Here is a 20,456-nt window from a genome sequence, read left to right on the forward strand (position 1 = left end):
CTGTGGAGGGAGCTGACGGTTCGAGTTGCCAAACGTCAGCCTCGAAACCTTAATGACTTGGAGAAGATCTGCAAAGAGGAGTGGGACAAAATCCCTCCTGAGATGTGTGCAAACCTGGTGGCCAACTACAAGAAACGTCTGACCTCTGTGATTGCCAACAAGGGTTTTGCCACCAAGTACTAAGTCATGTTTTGCAGAGGGGTCAAATACTTATTTCCCTCATTAAAATGCAAATCAATTTATAACATTTTTGACATGCGTTTTTCTGGATTTTTTGTTGTTGTTATTCTGTCTCTCACTGTTCAAATAAACCTACCATTAAAATTATAGACTGATCATTTATTTTGTCAGTGGGCAAACGTACAAAATCAGCAGGGGATCAAATACTTTTTTTCCCTCACCGTAGCCAGTGAGGTTTTTTGAGACCGATAACCATGCAGCCCGGCCACCTGGGTTCGATTCCATGCCACAACTAACGCCACGAACAGGCGCTATGTGAACAGGTCCTGGGGCCTTATATTCACTAACCCGCACTGGTCGGCGTGGTGAAGTATGGTTAACCAATCTCCATGGACGACACGGTGAGTGGGGAGGCCTTAAATGCAGCAGTCTTGACAACGGGTTATATATATATTTCGATTTAAAGCTTTCGTGACTGCAGGGATTCATCTTCTTGGTTCTTTCGATAAAGTCACGTAGAATGGAAATAATAAAATAATAAAAATAAAACATTAAGTAAATCATAATTTTTTGCTCGCTTTATTTTCATTCTTTTATTATTTCCATTCTACATAATAAACTAAATAATAACTTTTATTATGCTTTTTTTATTATTATTTTATTATTTCCATTCTGCGTGACTATATTAGATTATCTTACCATAAACGGGACAATATTCAGATATATTTTTTTACTTCGTTTTGACATCGATGCTTCAATGAAGACCAAATTAGAAGGTTCTCATTGTAGTATTGTCTTGGACTATTTCAGACAAATATTGGTACCACTAAACTTTTGCAACCTCTGGTGTAACCAATTTATGCGCTGACACGTCAAACAGTCACGATGGGCGGTGCCCATCTCCCTCGGCAAAAACACAAAGTTAGCAGTGGATATTCCACATTCCGAGAACGTTGGGTCGTTTACAAAACAGATGACCTTTTATAACCAAAGCCAGGACCTAATTACACAAAAAACCACATATCCCTACGTGGAAGAAAGCATGAAACACTTAGATTTTTTTTATTTACGCACAAATAAGAATATTAAATAGCAACGTTTTGTTGTCATGTTTAAAAACATGCCGGGCAGGGCACGTCTCTGTAAGGGATGATGACAGATGGTCGATGCTAATGATGGAGTGACAGCCAAAGCAGAGAACACAGCCGAGAGCGCGTCTTCCACGGAGATGGAGCGATGAGATCAGCTCGATACAGGCGCTGGATGGATCTTACTATCGCCAAGCTGGGGAGGTGTTCATTCAGCAGTGGATAGATCAATGCCATTTGTGATTTGAAGCTTTCAATTACTGTACAGTGAACCTTGGGGGCCGTCCATAAATGATGTCACGCACCTAGGGGGGGGGGGGGGTCAGACATTTGTGACGATGTGTGGCGAGGGGGTGGGGTTTGAGAAATGGACGTCATATCAAAATGCGCAACTTTAAATAAATATCGACAACACGTTCTACTTAATTAAATAGACTTTTTGATAAATGTTTTCTCCTACAACATCAGAGTGCAGCGGTACATTAAATACGCCCTACAATGACAATAGTTTAAAGCGATTTGAAGCATGTTTTATTTTGGGGGGGGAGGGGGCAGAGCTTTGTGACGTCATATTTGAGGGGGGGGGGGGTCTGACTTTTTGTGACGCCGTGTGACGAAGGGGGGGGGGGGGTTAAAAATCGTCCAAAATCGCGTGACGTCATTTATGGACGGCCCCTTGACGGGCGACCCAAGACGGTCAGCACATATTCCCGAGAGGGGTAGATGAAAGTAGTAATTTGTGGGATATCAACACGTGTCTTGCCGTGTAGATATACTTCTCCCGGGCATTGAAACGTGGAATTTCCATCACTCCAGGTTACAAGACCACCTTTTTCCGTGTACAGTATTTTAAGGCAAAAGTTGAGGGTGCATCTTATAATCCGTGAGCGTCTTTGTGCGTATGACAAGATGTGTAGAACGTTATTGACACTTGGCACAAGTTTGGGATGCTTCTAACTTGCCGGGGCATTTAATAGTGGAGAGAATACGGTCATGTCAGGCATATTGTCTCTTATGTGCTCTTCGTTTTCACCCGGACACGACATGGATGGGGAGGCCCCTCATCCAGCAGTGGATTGAGAAACGGGCTGCACATGTACATATCGGTTGGCGATACCGTGCTGGCAGTGTGGCACAGCCAAAATAACACCGAAACACGTTCGTCGCAACACCATTTTCACCATGGGTCGTTGCCCGAAACGTCGCCTATTGTTTTTATTTTAAGTCAGTGTTGAGAAATGTTTTAATAATATATTAATATCCACATTGCCGACACGTGTACGTATTTGGAATATTTGTTGATTTGTATGTTTGCTTAAATGTTTGAATGTTGAACATGTGTTTGGTATATTGAAACCGTGTGCGGTATTGCTAGGCAGGCACTTAAAGCAACGATGGCAACAACGGTCATACAACGCAACGTGTTCTCTAGTCCGTGGTGATGACGTTAAGAAAAAAACGCCACTTTTTTCAAAATTTCTTGCTGTGGATTTCACACCTGATGATAATTGCTTGTGTTGCAGTCGAAACGTCGTGAGAATTTTATTGTTTTATATATTTTTTATTGTATTATTTCCCATCTACGTGACTTTACCGAAAGAACCAAGAATATAAGATACAAGTGGTTTAGTTTTATCTTCATTTTTTTGTGTTTTGTTTACCTTTATATACTTTGCACTCCTATCGTGGTTTGTTTTGTATTTTTGTTGTAACGTTATGGCCCCGTGCCCCTACTGAACATCTGTGAAAAAATAACTAATCGGATTCCTCCAATATAAATTAAATATTCTGATTCTGTTTACAATTGAACAGATTATTTGGAGATGCGACGTTCGTTGGCAGTGGCACACAAGCACAAATAAAACCTCAGCACATTCGTCAACATCACTGTAGCTTTAAAATAAATAAATAGGCGACGTTTCGTGCCACGACCCTTGTTCACACCAAATTGCTTGTTATGATTCTGAAGTCAAAAACAGCCACGTGCTCCATGCTTACGTAACGCCACGCCCACACGCGGTCACGTGAACAGCCACCGCTTCCACATTTCATAGCGCGTATGAGCAGCCCGGGTGGGGTGGGAGGCGACGCGCGGGGGGGCGGGGGGGGGAGGCGTTGCGTTTAGACCAATCGGATCGCGAGCCAGCGCCGCCGAGAAGCTCTCTCGACCAATCGGATCGCGCGGCAAACAAATTTTTGCCGGCACCGCCCTAATGCGGACTACGGAATGCATCTGTGACGTCATCGGAGAAGTTGATAAATAGCGGAGGCGCGCGCTCGTGCGGTGGTTGTGGCTTTTGTTTTTATTGTTGTCGCTTTGAGAACAACTAAAAGTTTCACGTTCGCTAGCGGGACTCTCTCGCCCCCCTTCCTCTTTTTGTCGTTTGTCTCTCGCGTCGAGGATGGCCTCGGCGTCCCTACTGACGCCGCTCCTCGTGGCCCTGCTCGCCTTCGCGACGCCCCTTCAATCGCAGCAGCAGCGGCGGCAGCAGCAGCGGTACGGGCCTGGTCACGGAGGCGCTCCCGTCGTGTTGGGTACGTAGTAGTCGTGGTCTGCCCGCCTGCCTGGAAGGATTGCGCGCGCGCTGCGTTGGGTGTTTGTTGTTGTTAGGGAGCGGTGGGGCATCGGTGAACAGAGTTCGATTACGGGTTGCGACCGCGTTTGTGGGCTCTCAGGGGGGGGGGTATCAGTGTTGAGAGAGAACATCGCCCGCGGCGGTGCTGGGGAGCAGGTCGCGGGGGGCCCGAGCCCCCCTTTGTTCTAGCGATATAGCCTCGGCGTTTTGTAATTCGTAGCCCGGATACGTGCTCCCCCCCCCCCTTCCCACCGGCGGCCGTCACGCGAGAGGTGATTGGTTGCTGACGAGAGGGGGCGTGGCCAGGGCTGCCGAGGTAGCCAATGACGCGGGGGCGCTCAGGTGCCGAGTCGCCTATCCGCGCTACGATTTAAAATACGCGAATGTTACTTGGGTTTACAATATTCACTGTTAAAGCGCCCGGGACATACTACATTACAGTATACTGCATATATATATAAACACATTCCTCCTGCGGAGGGAGCTGGTAGGAACGTTGGGTTGCTCGGTCAATGGCCAGGGTCAACGGCAGCGTGGTGTATTCCGCAAATATGCCCGACTGTGAGGGCGGGCACAAGCCGGCGTGAGTAGGTTAAACGTTGAGTTTTATAAGGGCACCACGGGGTGACCAGCCCCTCCCCACCCAGCCCCACCCAGCACCTCCCAGCCCCACCCCTCCCACTCCCCACCCAGCCCCTCCCCACCCAGCCCCTCCCCACCCAGCCCCACCCTCCCCACCCAGCCCCTCCCTGCACGACGGACACAATAATCCCCTGTGGGCTGGTGTACCCAGGAGGTTCCTACCAGTATATACACCGTGTTAGTTTAACACGTAGTGTTGGGCTTTCACGACCAATATAATTCATAATACGGGGGGCGGGGTGCGGTTTGGGTTAGGTCGCGTAAATATATAAATGTGTCGTTAAACCCGCCACCACCCGACACAGCCAATTAGTAATAAGTTTTGTCTCGTAAACAGAACGTGCCAATTTGTGACGACAGTACTTGTGTCGGAGACTTAAACCGATTCTTTCCAATTAGAGTCGGACTTAACCCGATCTAACCCAAACTATCGCTGAACCTGGATTACTGATTGTGACTGTAAATTGTATTATTGTTTCATTCGTTGGGCTATCAATTCTGGCAAAGGTTGCTTCTGAAATAGAAGCTAATGGCTCTCGGTGGGCTTTACCCGATCAGATAAAAAAAAGTGTAGTTGTATTTGTGTATTTCTTTAAGTTATTTGTTTATCTTCCCATTACTGTGCATTCCTATCGTGTTTGTTGTAACGTTCATCGGATTTATACATACATATGATGATCTCATCATTTACTTGCAATTACCAATAGTTGTATCCGTATATTTTATTTGCAAAATTAATTTAACTTCAAGAGTAACAGCCAAAGGCTAAATCTTCTAGAATGTGTCATATCCATGTCTCTGGCTTGCATCAACTCGCACAGACCGGCGTGGTGAAGTATGGTCCCCTCACGCCCTGCACTGTGTGGGGAGGCCCTCATCTTGCAGTAGAAAGAGACAAAAATGATATGCATGTTTGAGAACTCGAGGGTACATTTATATTTTCGGTGGCCTGGAAACCAAAATCAAATCGGGGAAAACTAGTGCTGTACTGTACGTGCATTGCCATAATCTACAGTGATCGTGTGATGCATCACTTGCTGTTGTACTATTGCCATGGTAATGTGTAACAGTCATTGTATTAATATGATACGTTCATGATAAATTACAGCCCTTTGTCGATAAACAGCTGGATGAAGGCCTCTCCCCCGCGCCCTGTGGGAAATAGAGCAATATTAATACCAATATTGCAATTGTTCGTTAGTGCCACAGTAAGTGTAGATACGGTACTAGCGTAATGTTAATATCGCCGTAACATTACTCACACATTTAACACATTGGGGGGAACGTGGACACTGACAACATGGAACAGCTGACAAGCACGCAAATAATCACAGCGAAGATGTATGCCGGGAATGACCCCAAGAATGCTTCGAGATTTAATTCCGACTGTTAAGAGTAAGTGTGCTTAGGCTGGACACGTCACCAAAGTGGCCTCGACATTTAAAACTCATTTAAAACTGCTTTTTGTATTTAGTTTGGTGTCCTTTCAACCCCCGCGCACCTCCGATTAGCACGGTTGGCTACGTACGTTGAGAAAGAAGTTTAACTTACATATTTAAGACCGAGTGGGGCAGCAACACCCGACACAATAGATATGGAGCAATGAGACCAGCTCGTGCAGAGAATGGAGATGTATTTTTTTTATTTCCATGGCTAGACCTTAAAGGATGGGGACAACTTGGGGAAGCCTTCATCCAGCAGTGAATTGCTGATGGTGATTAATTTACAGATCTCTGTGATGAAAGCATCCCCCCCCCCACACCATTTTAGCTTTGGGCGTAGTGTGGCCTATAGGTTACGCTGAGCAGTGCCAATTTGGTGAGTAATAGTACGGGAATTTATTGCCAAGTACATTTTATAATATGTGGTAATACAGTATTCGCATTATTGTAATGTATGTTCTAGGAAAGAAAATATCTTAACTCTTTTCAGAAACGTCCTGTATTGGAATGCTAACCCACAAACCCATTTTAACGAGTGTAAATTGTAACACGATAAAACGTTCTGATACATGACACCTTGTGTTTGTTATTACGTTCTTGAGTACGCTATATTTATCCCTGTTTCATATTACTGTATTGTTACGGTCTGAATGTGTGATTATACTTTCATAAAATTGTACAGACAGTGGTTCTATTGTAAACGTACACGGTGGTGTGTTCTTGATACACTTAAGACGCACAGGTTCTATGACAAACTAACTTGCCGCTCACTCATTGCTGCAAGGCATTAGGTGGGACGCGAATGGCCAGACTATTTCGAACTCGGTCAGTAAACAACACTGCCCTGCCCAGAAGCCCAATAGCATTCTTAGCCCAAAGCAATCTTTAATAATGCCCTTTATGGCATTCCCATTATCTACACCTATTGCCCACTTCAAAGTAAACAGAGCAGAGAAAGGAAGGTTTATGATCCTCTGGTTATATAACAGCTGATAATGCCAGCAGCCCCTGGCACTTGCTGCCATGCGAGGTGAACGCCTGATGGGTAAAGTGATTAATCATTTGATACGGGGGTCTGTGCACATTTCTAAGAATTATCAACGGTTAACATAACAACGCCAAGCTGCCGCTTGTGCATGTATCTGGTGCCAGTCCCCCCCCCCCCACATCATGCACTGTGTTGGCCTTAATATGTGCTCGCAAACAGGACCTGCCCCAACAGTGTGTTGAAGGGTACGGGACAGTGTTGTCTTTGTACAATGTGTTGGAGTGAAAATACAATTGGGAGAAGGCCTCCCTTGGCCGTGGCATATGATCTGATTGTTTTCCTTTCTGATAAATAAAAAGTGGAATATTTGAATAGTTGATACCCTGGCATTAATTGAATTTAACCTCAAAACAGGATGGTTGTTTTCTTGTCTCACCCACACAGTAGTTCCTCATCATGACTGTGCAAAGTGCAGATAAATGCGTTTATGTTTTACGCCATACGATATTACTCAAGGCAATGACATACTTTTATGAGTTCCGTGTCATAATTGTCCATTTTATTTCACTCGGAAGTAAATGATTTCAACAGATGAATATTAACGTTTCATCAATACTATTGGTATCTGTCTTTTGTAACTCAAATAGAGCAGTGCTCAGATTAAAGCTTCTTTGAGCGTAATTGTATTGGCACAAACCATGAATGTCTGGCAGGGCTTACACCAATGGACAATGCCAAATCTCCCTTTTTAAATCTTGCCAAATCAAACAGAATTGTGCTTTTTTTACATTGTGTGCGTTACAGTTCCTTATCCAAAATTCTCTGTAAATACAGTATTTTTATCTTTTGCCAATCCATGAACTTTACAAAAGTCTTGTTGCCTTTGGCCATTCGTTGGTGTTGAGGTTTTGTTCTCAAAAGGCCTCCCACCCATTCAAAGAGGCCACTACACCCACAGCCCGTAAGGTGTGCGTACCCCACTCTTTACCCTCCATCCTGATTCCTCTGTCGCTTTCAAATGTTGTGTGGAAGGCACAGTTGGATCGATTGGAATGTATTTTTTATAGAGTACTGGGCTCGTTTCTTGATATTAGATTTCGATGATAAAATCAAGTGATTATTGTGGCCAGTAGGCATGTATTCATTCACCCCCCTCTCTCCCCCCCGTAGTTTCAGTAAATTGTCACAATTTAGGGTGACGATGCTCTTCAATAATGATTTTTAAAAAACTGACTTAATGTTTATTGGTTCTAATTTAGTTTGTCTTGATCGTACAGTTTTGGTAACTGCATTAGCCTCAACATACACACAGAAACACAATTCAATGTATATATCATGAGAATAATAATTGACTTGAATCGATGCACCGTTACGTTACAAGGGACTAGTAAGTAAAACGGGGATATGCTGAGCACTATATCAATGGTACTCTTAGTTCTTTCGGTAAAGTCACGTAGGTAAAATTAATAAAAAATATTTGTATTAATTTTTATTAATTTTTATTTTACCTACGTGATTTTACCGAAAGAACTAAGAGTATGAATCCTTGCAGTCAGGAAAGCTTCAAATCTAGAAATATATCAATGTTGTTTCTCTTCACACTTGCATGCCTCCTTTAACCCCGTAGCAATCTGTCCTTCACCCTTGTGTCTAATTCCCTTTCTATGCATGTATATCCCCTGTTTGTTTGTACCCTGACCTCTGTACCCACGCGTGTTCCTCAAATATCCCTTATCTTTGGCTCTAACTTGCTTTGTAACGTCAGATGCTCTCTAAACTACATTTTGTCAACAGGTTGTGTACACACAACACACAGTGGCCATTCTCTCTAGCCTTTGCCTGTGGCTTGAAGAATGTCAACTTATGAGTTTGAGCTGTAAAATTACTTTGGTTTCTGTGAAATGGATCTCTTAAAAAGCTGTTTTGGAATTGTCGGTGTTCATTTCTTCACTTTGTGGTCTACGGTGTGGTCGGTGTTTCTGCAAAATCCCACTCGGGCTCTTTGTGACTTTCCACTCATGAAGGTGGGTTGGCAGATCTTCCACGTCTTCCTCTTCTCTTGTCCTGCTACACCGCAAGTCATATGTTCATCCAGTATCGGTCATGTGACGATGCTGTGGCCTGGTCTGTAGCCCCTGGGGAGAGGTCCTCCGAGGTGGACAACTCCTGGAGGTGCCGATGGTCCAAGACATGCTCCGTGCTCTCTGAGTTTCACCACAGTCGCATGGTTCACTGTCGTTAAGAGTAAGCCCCCATTTCCGCGTGTTGACCCGTGCCCTGCCGGCTCTCATCCGAAGGCGATTTAAACATATCCAGGGTGACCAATTTTTCATTGCGCCCAGCCCAAGATGTGGGGATTCAATTGAATGTGCAACCTGTTGACTGATAAATGCTCACAGCTTGTGTTCTTGCCCACTTCTTTAGTGCAGCGGGGGCAATGGATCCGCTGCAATTTTATGTTTGTATTGAGGTTGGCGAGTCTGTGGAAAGCTGCAGGTGTAAACCCATGAATATCTGAAATGCTGCCAGCGAATAATGGAATTGTATTACGCTTGTTTACCCAGGAAAGCCTCACGGAGTCTTGCGACTTTTTTTCAGGAGGGTCTTGCAAAGTTTTTGTATTAGGGATGATAATTACTTTGTATATTCCAATTGGGTCATTTTCCGGTGACTTTTTGTGAGGTGGAATATTGTTCACTACGTGGTCCACGGTTTGAGATTGGTGGCCGCTGTCGCAACTGTGGGTTATTCTTGATAGTCCATTGGTGTAAGAGACAACTGCAACACCCTGCCCATCTCACCCCCCCACTCTGTCTTCAGTTCCAGGTGACCTGGGAAATCAACTGGAGGCTCGTCTGGATAAGCCTTCTGTCGTCCACTACCTGTGCACAAAAAAGACCGACTACTACTTTACGCTGTGGCTCAACCTCGAGCTCCTCGTCCCGCTGGTGATCGACTGCTGGATCGACAACATGCGGTACCCAGAGGGCCGATATGTCGCACTTCCATCAGTGAATCGTTTCTGATATATAAAATATATTTCTTGTAACATGGGAATAAAATCATACACTGAACCACCGAAAACGCCACCGAGTTTTTGTTTGCTCGCGTAACAAATAAAACGAATGTCTGCAACTAGGTGAGATGTTACAGAATTGTTTTAATCAGGGGGGGGGGGGTAGACAGGGGAAGATAACTGTAGGAATGTAATCATTAAGATAATTTCATATTCTTGGTTCTCCTACGTGACTTTACCGAAATAACCAAGAATATGAATCCCTGCAGTCACGAATTTCATTCAGCCATCGAATGATATGAGAAATCAAATCTCTACAAAAGATTTTAGTGGTGAATTTTAAATAATACAAATAAAATGGCCTTTATTTGCCCAGGAGAGGCTTACTGAAAGTCAAAGCGTCGTTTCAGGAGGGTCCCGCACTGGGACATTTTACCAATTTAGTTAATTAACCGAGCGTTTGGTTTGCGGGAGTACGCATATGTGGGAATAACGCCTAAAGCTCCTCACAGATAGATTCAAGAATCCATTGCTTTCCTGCAATCTCCTGGTCCCACCCCGCAACCAAATCTTACAACACTTGGTATTTCCAAGCGGTTTCCTATCCATGTACGAGCCAGATTAAATTTTCCTTAGAGGCTGAGATTGTATATAATTGGGGCTATTCAGTCTGATTTGGTCATTTGAATGAATGCTGATGAATATACAGAATTGTCTGATGCACATGACAATCATACAATGGTTTTTTTTCTGTCTTAGAAGAAGATATTTATCATTTAAAAATAAATTGAGTGTTCAATTTAACATTTGTGAAATTTCATCCTTGGCATCTTTAGCAATTCGCCTATTCATAATAGTTGACTTTAAAGGACCTTAAGGCTGTCACCACTAGGCTAACCAATAAATAGCGATATGTGGGAAGTTTAGTCCTGTTGCTCAAGATATTGTGGTCCACGTCTGCTTTCAATAATGCAAGGCAATTGAGAAACAGGATATTGCTTTAAGTATCCCTACCACGTCAGCCGGGAAATAACCAAACGACAAAACGCTGGTGACATTTCGTAAGGTTTTAGTTTTTTTTTCTCCAGGAAATGCAGCCCTGGACAAAACAAGTAGGCATTGGAGATCCGTATTATCTATGCTGCATGTCCTACACTGTCCAACATGATTTTGAAGCATCAATAATAAGAAGGACCTTAAATTGAATTTCAAGTGCGCCGCCATAGCACTAGCGACTTATGAGCTGTGTGGCTAGTGTACCTTTTAATTCGTCGCTGCAGTGGCATAACTGCTTGAATATAACTTTTAAATAATTTCATCCCATCTCTGACGTAACTTCACATGCCTTCAACATGACGTAAGTGTGTATTCGCGAAATAAGAACGATCTTATGCTTCTGTTTCGTTGCGACATTCTTTGAGAACCATTAAACAAGCCCACGCGACTAGTTTACAGTGATGCTGGTTGTGACTACAGTGTGTTACTGAGCACGATTTGATGTTGAAGATCATAACACGTGTTTTTACCGAAGTGGGCATTGGACTTCCTTTGCCTGTGGTGAACATGCAAAATAAACCCTGATAATTTGTGCATTGTCTTTTAACCTGATTTGCCTACGCAAGAGACAGCCTTCTTTATGGCCTTGTCTCACCAGTGTCAGACCACAGAATTACGTAAAAAGCCGAACAGTACAAAGACAGTGCACGTATCAGAGCATTTATCGCTCAGGATGAGCAGCTATGTATCATGGGACCTTTTTGCCAGTAACAAAGTATGATTATACATTAGAATAGGTTTTACCCCTTTCTGACAATAGAACAGGTGTTAAGATGGGAACCTCATTTGCCAGTAAAAATATATAAAATATGATGAAGGGTAAAAAAACTATTATCAGGTGTTAAGATGTTCAAACACCACAGAGATCCCATGATATTACTGCTCACCCCGAGCTATCAAGGCTCTGATACGTGCATTGTCTCTGTATCGTTCGCCTTTTTGCGTCGTTCTGCGGTCTGACATTGGTGAGACGATGCCATATAAAGAAGGCTGTCTCTGGCGTAGGCCAATCAGTTTCAAAGGCAATGCATAGATTATCACAGTACGTGTGCGTGTTTTCGACAAATATGTGCAAGACTTGATTGCTTGCAAAAAGTGTATATTTGGAGTTTGGACATCTACCACCTGCTGTATTGCCAGAAAGGGTAAAACCTATTATTACACTGGTCAACACACTTTTTCTGCCATAAGGTATTCCAACGGGTTTAAGGTAATTTTGGGGTGCTGATTCCAAATCTGGCATCAGTTTTTGTCTATCACATCAGGTTTTTGAGATATCAAATATTGCATTTTCAATAAAAACTGCAGAAGAAAAATATTAAATAAATGTGGATATCTACATAAAATGATATTATAAACACACTATCCTAAAAATACAGCACCATATTTAACACTAAAGCAATCACTGACTGGCAACAACTTGCAATCATAAGTGACAGAGTTAATTTCGGGTAAAATCAATGAAAATGGGGTATGCCGATAGCATAAAAATGAGACGTGATAGAGCAAATCTGAGATCAGATTTGGAATCAGCACCCTGAAATTAGTCTAAAACAGCTGCAAAAGTCCAGGCCAGAAAAAAATGTTGTTTTTTTGTTGACCAGTGTTATTTTTCATTCCTTTGCTTGTTCCAACTTCGTGTTTGTTTGGCCACTTCTGCTTCTGATGCTTTCGAACAAAAAGCGCTGATCTATTTTTTTCTGGGGGGGTTTCCAATAGAGATAAGAGTCCAGATGTTTTTGGCTTAGCACGTCTTTGTTCTTGCCTTTGTTAATAGGTCCGGTTTGACTCCATTTTCTTTGTGGGGGGTGCGGGGTAATGAATGTGAATAAATGTTCCCGTTGTAAGCGCTGTCGATGCTTGAAACTTATTTCCAAAGAAATCTTTATGAAAATATCAACAAGAGTGTGTGCCCAACTAAACCAATCAATTGACAGGCAAATTTATCCCGTGTAATCTGTTGACAACAGAGCAGTTGAACGCGATGCAATAAAATGTAAGACTCTATTTTACGATGAACACGAGTGTTAATGGCATGTCTTGGTATACTGATTATCTTTTTTTTTTACGATGCGCACGTGCTTTTATAACTCGGGGCACGTGATATGTCACTTATCTGCCGGGTTGTAAATGTCGGAATTTCAGAATTTTTCCAAGTAATTATATCTTTTGCAAGTTTGGGTTTATCGTGGCGTTTGAGACATTACAAGCAGACACCTTGAACCGATGTGACTTGTTATCTACGGCTACTTTATAATTGGTATTTTTCCCCAGTTTTTTCGCCAAATGTGCTCTCCGAGTCACGTCATGAGATTGAAGAATTCACTCTGATATTTCTTAGAGCAGTTGCAAGGCCTGAGTGTCCTAGAACAGCCCACGGAAGTGAATATCGCAGTGTCCACCTCCCTTTAAGCGATCTCTGCTCCCAATAGAAGCTGGCAGAACATCCCCATCCGCCTTGCCATTTGAGAGACCTCTTCTTCGAATGGTAGTAAAACCAAATCGTTTTTAATGGTCAGGAGCTAGAACTGAGCTCAAATAAGTGCAAACCCAAATCTAATGTGTTGGTTTTTTTATATTCAGTCATTGGCAACCGGGCTGAGAACTTCCCTACACTTGAGAACCCAGGTTCAATCACAGTCGGCTGCCTATATTTGAAACCAGGATGTCAGTCGTGCCAGTTGAGTGCTCCGTCTTGTTTGTGTGGCTACTCACTGCCTGGGTGTGTTGCTACCCGGTGCAGGCTGGAGTATAACCTGACCACTCGCACCACATCCAGCCCCAACGGGGTCCAAGTGCGAGTTCCCGACTTTGGAAAAACATTCCCGGTGGAATTCCTGGATCCCAGCAACGTGTCCGTTGGTAAGCATAAGTCTAAATGCTTTAACTCACTTCAATCTCGTGATCATAATTTTTCCGTGAAGTATAAACAACCGTTTCTGGATGCTTGGTCAGGCGATTTGTGGGTTCCTGTGTGAAAATGTGTTGTGTTAATCGGCAGAGTGTACATGTACAAAATGCTATTTGCTGGGTCAGCGGTTACTGGCTTTGTGCCGCATACCTGGTAACGTTCGTCTTGCTCTATCATATTGTTGTTGGGGGGGGGGGGTTCGGGAAACATCGCCTCGAGTATTTTTAGAGTGTTGTCTCGTAGAGGCAGGAGAACAACACACGTTTTGATGAAATAAAAATGCCTTTGTCAGCAAAACAAGATCAGAAATATTCGCATGCATATTTGTAAACTAAAACAAGCTTGCGCATGCACTATACTACACACACGCAGCCTTTCGTCACCGGTGAAAATGTCCTCAAGTGGCGTAGGTCATCAGGGTTGTTTGATCATACTTCACCACGATGGTCAGTTCGGGTTGGTGAAGGGGGGGGGGGTCTTAGTGGTCCAACCGCTGCACTGCAATTCCAAAACGAAAAGCTCTTCAGATAAAGGGGAGTGTGTGATGATTGGGGGTCAGCACCCACTTCATCTCAGCTGCTTGATGGAAAATCTCGAAGGAGTTTACGATGTCCAAATTTGGGTTTCATCCAAGGTAGGCGTGTAACAGTGCTTAGGTTTGTATATTGCGATAGATGCTTACACCCATGCACGCATGGAATCTTGCGTGTCGGGATATTTTATTTAATAAGTCGTATAAATTATGTGTAAACGCTATGCTAATATGATCATTGATATCAATGGCAGCGAAAAAATAGTACGAATGAGACACGTTGAAGAATATTACAGATCAGACATTAAAAACGAGAAAAATACGTTGATTCTTCAATCGAGTTGTGATTCACAATTTTGGAAATTCATCGATGCATTGGTGGGTCTCATGTAAATTGGTACACATGCCTGCTGGTCCCAATAAATAATTTGCATTTATGCTAAAAAGGTTGAATGAAAAATATATCTCATTCCTTTTTAATGAAATTAAAAACACATGCCAATCGATGCTACAACCTTGCCTCATGAAGGCAGGAAACCCAGCCCCCCTACAAGCCACACCCAACGTGATAAAGCTGATGATGCCGATGACATCACAAAGCCCCGTAACAACGGCACACGTGGGAATAAGGGGTGAGAATAATTTTCGCTTTGTCCGATTAAATTTCGATTTAAAGCTTTCGTGACTGCAGGGATTCATCTTCTTGGTTCTTTCGGTAAAGTCGCGTAGAAGGGAAATAATAAAATAATAAAAATATAACAATAAAATACAATTCTCACGACGTTTCGGCCACAACGCAAGCACCCGTCCTCAGGTGAAGAGCAGGTCTGTCGGAAAGACAGCGTCTGAATGAACACCACCAAGCTTGGCAGCGTATATTTAAGCTGGGTTAGAGGAGGAAGGGCGCCTGACAAAGGAATTTGCATATCAACAAAGGAATTTAGCATATTTATGGAAAATGCAGATATGGGATTAGTCACTACTTGTGTGGGGGGGGTCCTCTAAGTCATTATGCCTGTGCATTATGGGTCTGTCCGATTAGTTACGCTAATCGATCCAATTACCCTTCAAGAGTTAATCGATTACCTAACCAATCGGAGAGACGAGCTGCGGTGTCGACGTCATTCGAGTGGATGCCAAGCGCGCGTGCCCTGTGCTGTCCCCGCACAGGAAGTTACTTCCACACGCTGGTGGAAGCCATGGAGGGATGGGGCTACAAGAGAAACCAGGACATTCGCGGGGCCCCGTATGACTGGAGAAAAGCCCCCAGTGAGTGGCGCCCACTCATCCCGCCCCCCCCCCCCACTTCCCAACGAACGGAGTCTTCACATTTTTTTTCTGTGCAGATGCTGCAGCCTGCAATCCTTCCTTGAACTGCCTTGTAGTTCTTTACGTATGTATGTCAAGACTTCTTTCACAACGTACGTGAACCAACTGTGCTAATCATCGCAGGTGTTGCTTGTGGAGTCCATTGCAACAGGGGGGGGAAACAAAGTCGAGTCTCGTGCAAGATGGAGTTTAAAAGATGGTACGGCCAAAAAAAATAGCCATCGGCCGTCATGTAGATAGGTGTGAGGGCTATGTTCCGGGTCGTCCAAAACTAATTTCAAGCTTCATTCGTGAGTAACAAGGCTTTACAGTATTTCTTTCAGCAATGCTGTAGCTGTCACTGCGGCATTGCGTACTTCCTACATAATAAATAAGTAAGTATTACAGCCTTTTAGCAATTTATAGCTGCAAGTAGACCTCCAAAATTCTGTTTTGGTCATGGTAAGGGTTCATGCGACCTTAACCGTTGACGAAGGGAGGAGGACCCAGCGAATTCGTTTGGATCTCACTCACAACTGATATTATTACCTGTGGCACGGAGTCAAACTCAGGTCTCGGGTTAACGGTGCAGTTCGCTAACCGCCGTGCTGACCAATGCACTTTTACCTTGAGCAATAACAACGGCACCCTTTCCCTTCCGTCCGCCACCCTACCCGCATCGTCCGGTGCCGCAGATGAGAACGGGGAGTACTTGGTGAATCTGAAGAACATGATCGAGGAGATGTACGCCACCTACTGGTCACCCGTCGTCCTGGTGGCTCACAGCATGGGCAACCCTTACATGCGCTACTTCCTCGGGCAGCAGAGCCAGGCGTGGAAGGACAAGTTCATCCACAGCTACGTGGCGCTGGGGCCACCCTGGGGCGGGGCCGCCAAGACGCTCCGCGTGCTCACGTCCGGTGTGTGACCGCTGCCCCCACGACCCCCTTGGGAGTGGGCGATGGGACACATTTGCTTGTTTCAGGTTTTAGTGTTTTAGTTGATGTGTGGGTGATCTGGAGGGATGCTGCCATGGTACGTAGCCAACCGTGCTAATCGGAGGTAATGGTTTGCAGCACACTGCGCTTGCGGTGCAGAGGTTGCCGGTTCGATCTCCCAGCGTGACAGTTGAATCAATCGGTTTCTTAAATCCCCCCCGCCACCGCCGCTTCTGTCCATCATCAGTGTGAATGGGTACGCCACATTTAATCAATTGGCAGGTGGCGTATGATGGCTCTAAGTGTGGGTAATCCCACCTCTCCCAAGGAAGAGTAGGCCAAAATGCCCACGAGGGAGCTGTCTGGAGTGCCCTCTAGTAGGGGGAGGCCCCTTTTGTGAGTGGTCTCATGAGCAAACAATTAAAGGGCCTTGTGTGGTGGGTCTGGTATTGTAAATCCTTACACCCCACGCTGCCCTACCCCATGGCGTGTATAAACGAAGCGCACGAGTGTACCCGTAATAAACTGCCTCAAGCAGTACATTTATTGCGGCACCTTTATAAAGCGTGACTGACGTACAGGCTGCGCCCACGCCTGGTTAAACTGGCATCCAAAACTTAACGGCGCGGTACAAAACCCGAGTTTCGCATCGTAACACCGAACCTTCGTCTTTGTCGCGCACAAACAGGAGACAATAACGGCATCCCCGTGATCAGCACGCTCAAGATCCGCGCTCAGCAGCGAACGGCCGTGTCCACCAGCTGGCTACTGCCCTACAACACCTCGTGGCCTCCCGACAAAGTGCTGGTGTCCACGCCCAAGCGCAACTACACCAACCGTGACTACCGCGACTTCTACAACGACATCGGCTACCCCGAGGGATGGCTCATGCGCCAGGACTCTGAGTCCTACTTGTACGGGCAACCCCTGCCAGGTGAGGAGACGGCGGGGGAGATTTATGAGAACTGATTTGATTACAACGTTTGTTTACCCAGGAAAACCTCCCAAATCTCAAGACACTTTTGTTACGAGAGGGTCCTGCTAAGTTTTCGCGAAAGGAGGCAGCAGTTGCCAAGTCAGTTTTCGACTAAGTATTCAAATTTGGCAGATGTCTCTGGCATGTGTGACCTTTTCTTTTTCCAAAATAATCTGACAAGATTTTTTGTTTAATTATTATTTAAAAAATTCCTCTACACATGAACAAAGACCCAAAGCAGGAACATTGGGCGAATCTCACAATAATTGTTACGTCCCGGCGTGAAGCGAATAGTGCTCACTTTTTCTTTACACGGGTAACACAGTAGGGAGTATTAACCTCGGTGGCCTTGGGCTTGAACCGCGAGCCTCTGCAACGAGCCGCAGACGCGGCTACCCCCTCAGCCGTGTGTCGTGTCGCCGCCTGCGGTCTTCGGAGAGGGAACTTTCCGTCACTGCGAGTTGTGAGTACGGACACAACATCCCCTGATATCCGCGGTGCGGGGTTGATGTTATTTGTTTGAAAAATGTTAAGCTAACTGCTATTGCACCGTGAGCCCAGCCCACATTGCGCAGTGACCCCAAGTTCAGTTTCCAACCGCAGCTCACATTGTTGGCGGGGTTGCAGCTTCACCCATTGCTGTCAAAAGCAACTCCATGGCTGGCACAGAATCGAGAGGCCTTCGTCGAGTAGTAGATTAACAACATTGTAAATTGGTATTTACTTAATAATTGCTATAACTTTGTACAGCGTTGTGTGATGCAAATTTAATGAATAACGCGATATAAAACTGAAATTATAATTATTATTAAGAATCAGAATCTTTATTCATCCTGTTTCGGGCATATACATATTAATATATAAATACATTCCCCTCTTGTTTAAGTTCTGATATATTTTTTTAAGATTTACCTTGAGACTATAGAAAGCAGGGGTGTGTAACGATGCATCAATTCAACGATGAATATTGATTACTAACGAACAATTAACTTGCAGCATTATATCAATCCGCCGCTGAACAAAGTCTGCTCCACACTATTGGTCATATAAATAATGTCCAGCAGTGGATCATGGCTCCCCTGTGCTGCCCAAGATGTAGCACCGCAGCAGCCTATAGCAACCTGCAGTGCACATTAGTCATCCATCGAAGTACTATCCAGGCAAGCCACGAGATGGTTTCAGGAGAGAGCTTTGTGTAGTTTCCCTCTTCCTCTGCCTTTGAAGGAGCGAAGACTAACTAACAGTGGTTTACCATACGGTCCATAGTTTGGGTTGCGTGGCCACAATTGCACGCTCTGGCTCGTCTTGAATTTTCCATTCATGAAGGATGTGGGGCCGCTCAGAAAATGACGAAGCCGGTGATTATGACCTGAAAAAAAATAACACATTCCCTTCCATGTGTGTGTGTTATCCCATCCCGTGATCCCTTGTGTGTGCGGTTAGCGCTGTGCGCTACGAACCCGACAACCCGGGTTCGATCCCGGCTCACCCACCAACACCAGTGACGATTATCTGAACCGGTCCTGGGCCACCCCTAGATCAACTCGGCCCCAAATAAGTACCTGGGTGCGGTGTGTAAACGTCGCCACTCGGGAGACAAAGGCGGCCGGGCGTGGTACTGGCCATGTGCCGTGCCGCCATTCATAGGTGTTATTCGCTAACAGCACTTGCCCCCAACAGTCTGTTAAGCCTCTACTGGGGATCTTTGTCTTTGTGTGCGCGTGCGTCCTTGCGGCGGTTTGCCCCGCACCGCTCGATTGTGCGCAGGCGTGCCGGTGCACTGCCTCTATGGCACGGGCGTGGCCACCCCGGACTCGTTCGTGTACGACAAGTCGTTCCCGGACCACGACCCCACGCGCGTCATCACGGCGGACGGCGACGGCACGGTGAGCTTGGCCAGCGCGCTGCTCTGCCGGGAGTGGGCCGGCCGCCAGCCACAGCCCGTCCTGCTGAGAGAGCTTCCCGGCGCGGAACACGTCAGCATGCTCTCCCGCGCGGACGTCATCCAGTACATCAAGGGCGTCATCTTTCGTCACCCGTAAAGGGAGCGGAGCTCTCCCGCAAAGTGGCACGGGCGGAGAACAACGATGTTTGGCGCGGTGGAAATCTGAAAGTATCTGCGGTCGCGCACGTGCACCGAAGCCAGCAGCGACGATCGCCGTGGTTTTCAGCGTCGCGCATCTCACAAGTAGTTTTGCAGAAGTTGTAGCCACTCTGTTTGCGAGAAAGAGTTGCAATGACGTCATGCTAATTTGCAGCTTGCAAAACAAATTCTGCTTAAATTCTTTTCAGCCGTTCCATGGTACTGTGACTTTATTTTCTCAATTTTTTACAAAGGTTTTCCCAAGTATTATTAATACTTGACATTTTTGATGTAACGATACTAATATGTTTGATCTTTTTCATTTACTGTACATCACAAGTTACATTAACCATACTGTAATTCCAATTTGACCATTTTAATTCTGTGCCAAGTTATACGCCGCTTCATGCCCATTATCGTAGGTATTATTCTCTTACAATATTTTGTTATTGCAAATAAGTAAAAAAAAACATTAAGCCAGGCCTATTTAAGCAGGGCATTGTAATCGGATAATATTCCTCGATACAGACCGCTCATTTCCTCATCGCCTTCTAGTTGGGAGGGGAAAAAATGTCGACTCTACACGGACCCTCAACAAAAACTGAAGCAGGTGAAAAAAGAATAATCTTGGAGTGCAGATTTCTGCCTGGGAACTGGCACAGAAGGACAGAAGCCTGCTCTGATGCAAGACAAAGCAGCAGCCTCGTTCATTCACAACCA

General features: G+C 45.0%; 1 protein-coding gene across 1 annotated transcript; it reads left to right on the plus strand.

Moving 5' to 3' along the window:
• The first annotated feature begins 3,517 nt into the window (after positions 1-3,517).
• PLA2G15 (phospholipase A2 group XV) lies at positions 3,518-20,200 on the plus strand. Its single transcript, XM_078601849.1, has 7 exons — positions 3,518-3,803; positions 9,737-9,893; positions 13,732-13,850; positions 15,602-15,700; positions 16,435-16,659; positions 17,366-17,611; positions 19,421-20,200. Exons 1-7 carry the CDS (start codon positions 3,671-3,673, stop codon positions 19,693-19,695), a joined length of 1,254 nt encoding a protein of 417 aa, XP_078457975.1. The 5' UTR covers positions 3,518-3,670; the 3' UTR covers positions 19,696-20,200.
• The last annotated feature ends 256 nt before the right edge of the window (positions 20,201-20,456 follow it).

The sequence above is a fragment of the Lampetra planeri genome, chromosome 17, assembly GCF_965212315.1.
Source record: "Lampetra planeri chromosome 17, kcLamPlan1.2.h2, whole genome shotgun sequence".
In the NCBI taxonomy this organism is placed as follows: Eukaryota; Metazoa; Chordata; class Hyperoartia; order Petromyzontiformes; family Petromyzontidae; genus Lampetra; species Lampetra planeri.

Excerpts from the sequence above, each read along its gene's own strand:
- PLA2G15 (XM_078601849.1), top strand. The coding sequence starts at position 3,671 with ATGGCCTCGGCGTCCCTACTGACGCCGCTCCTCGTGGCCCTGCTCGCC. Across the intron at positions 3,804-9,736 it reads AGGCGCTCCCGTCGTGTTGG|TTCCAGGTGACCTGGGAAAT; the intron begins GTACGTAGTAGT and ends CTCTGTCTTCAG. Across the intron at positions 16,660-17,365 it reads GCTCCGCGTGCTCACGTCCG|GAGACAATAACGGCATCCCC; the intron begins GTGTGTGACCGC and ends GCGCACAAACAG.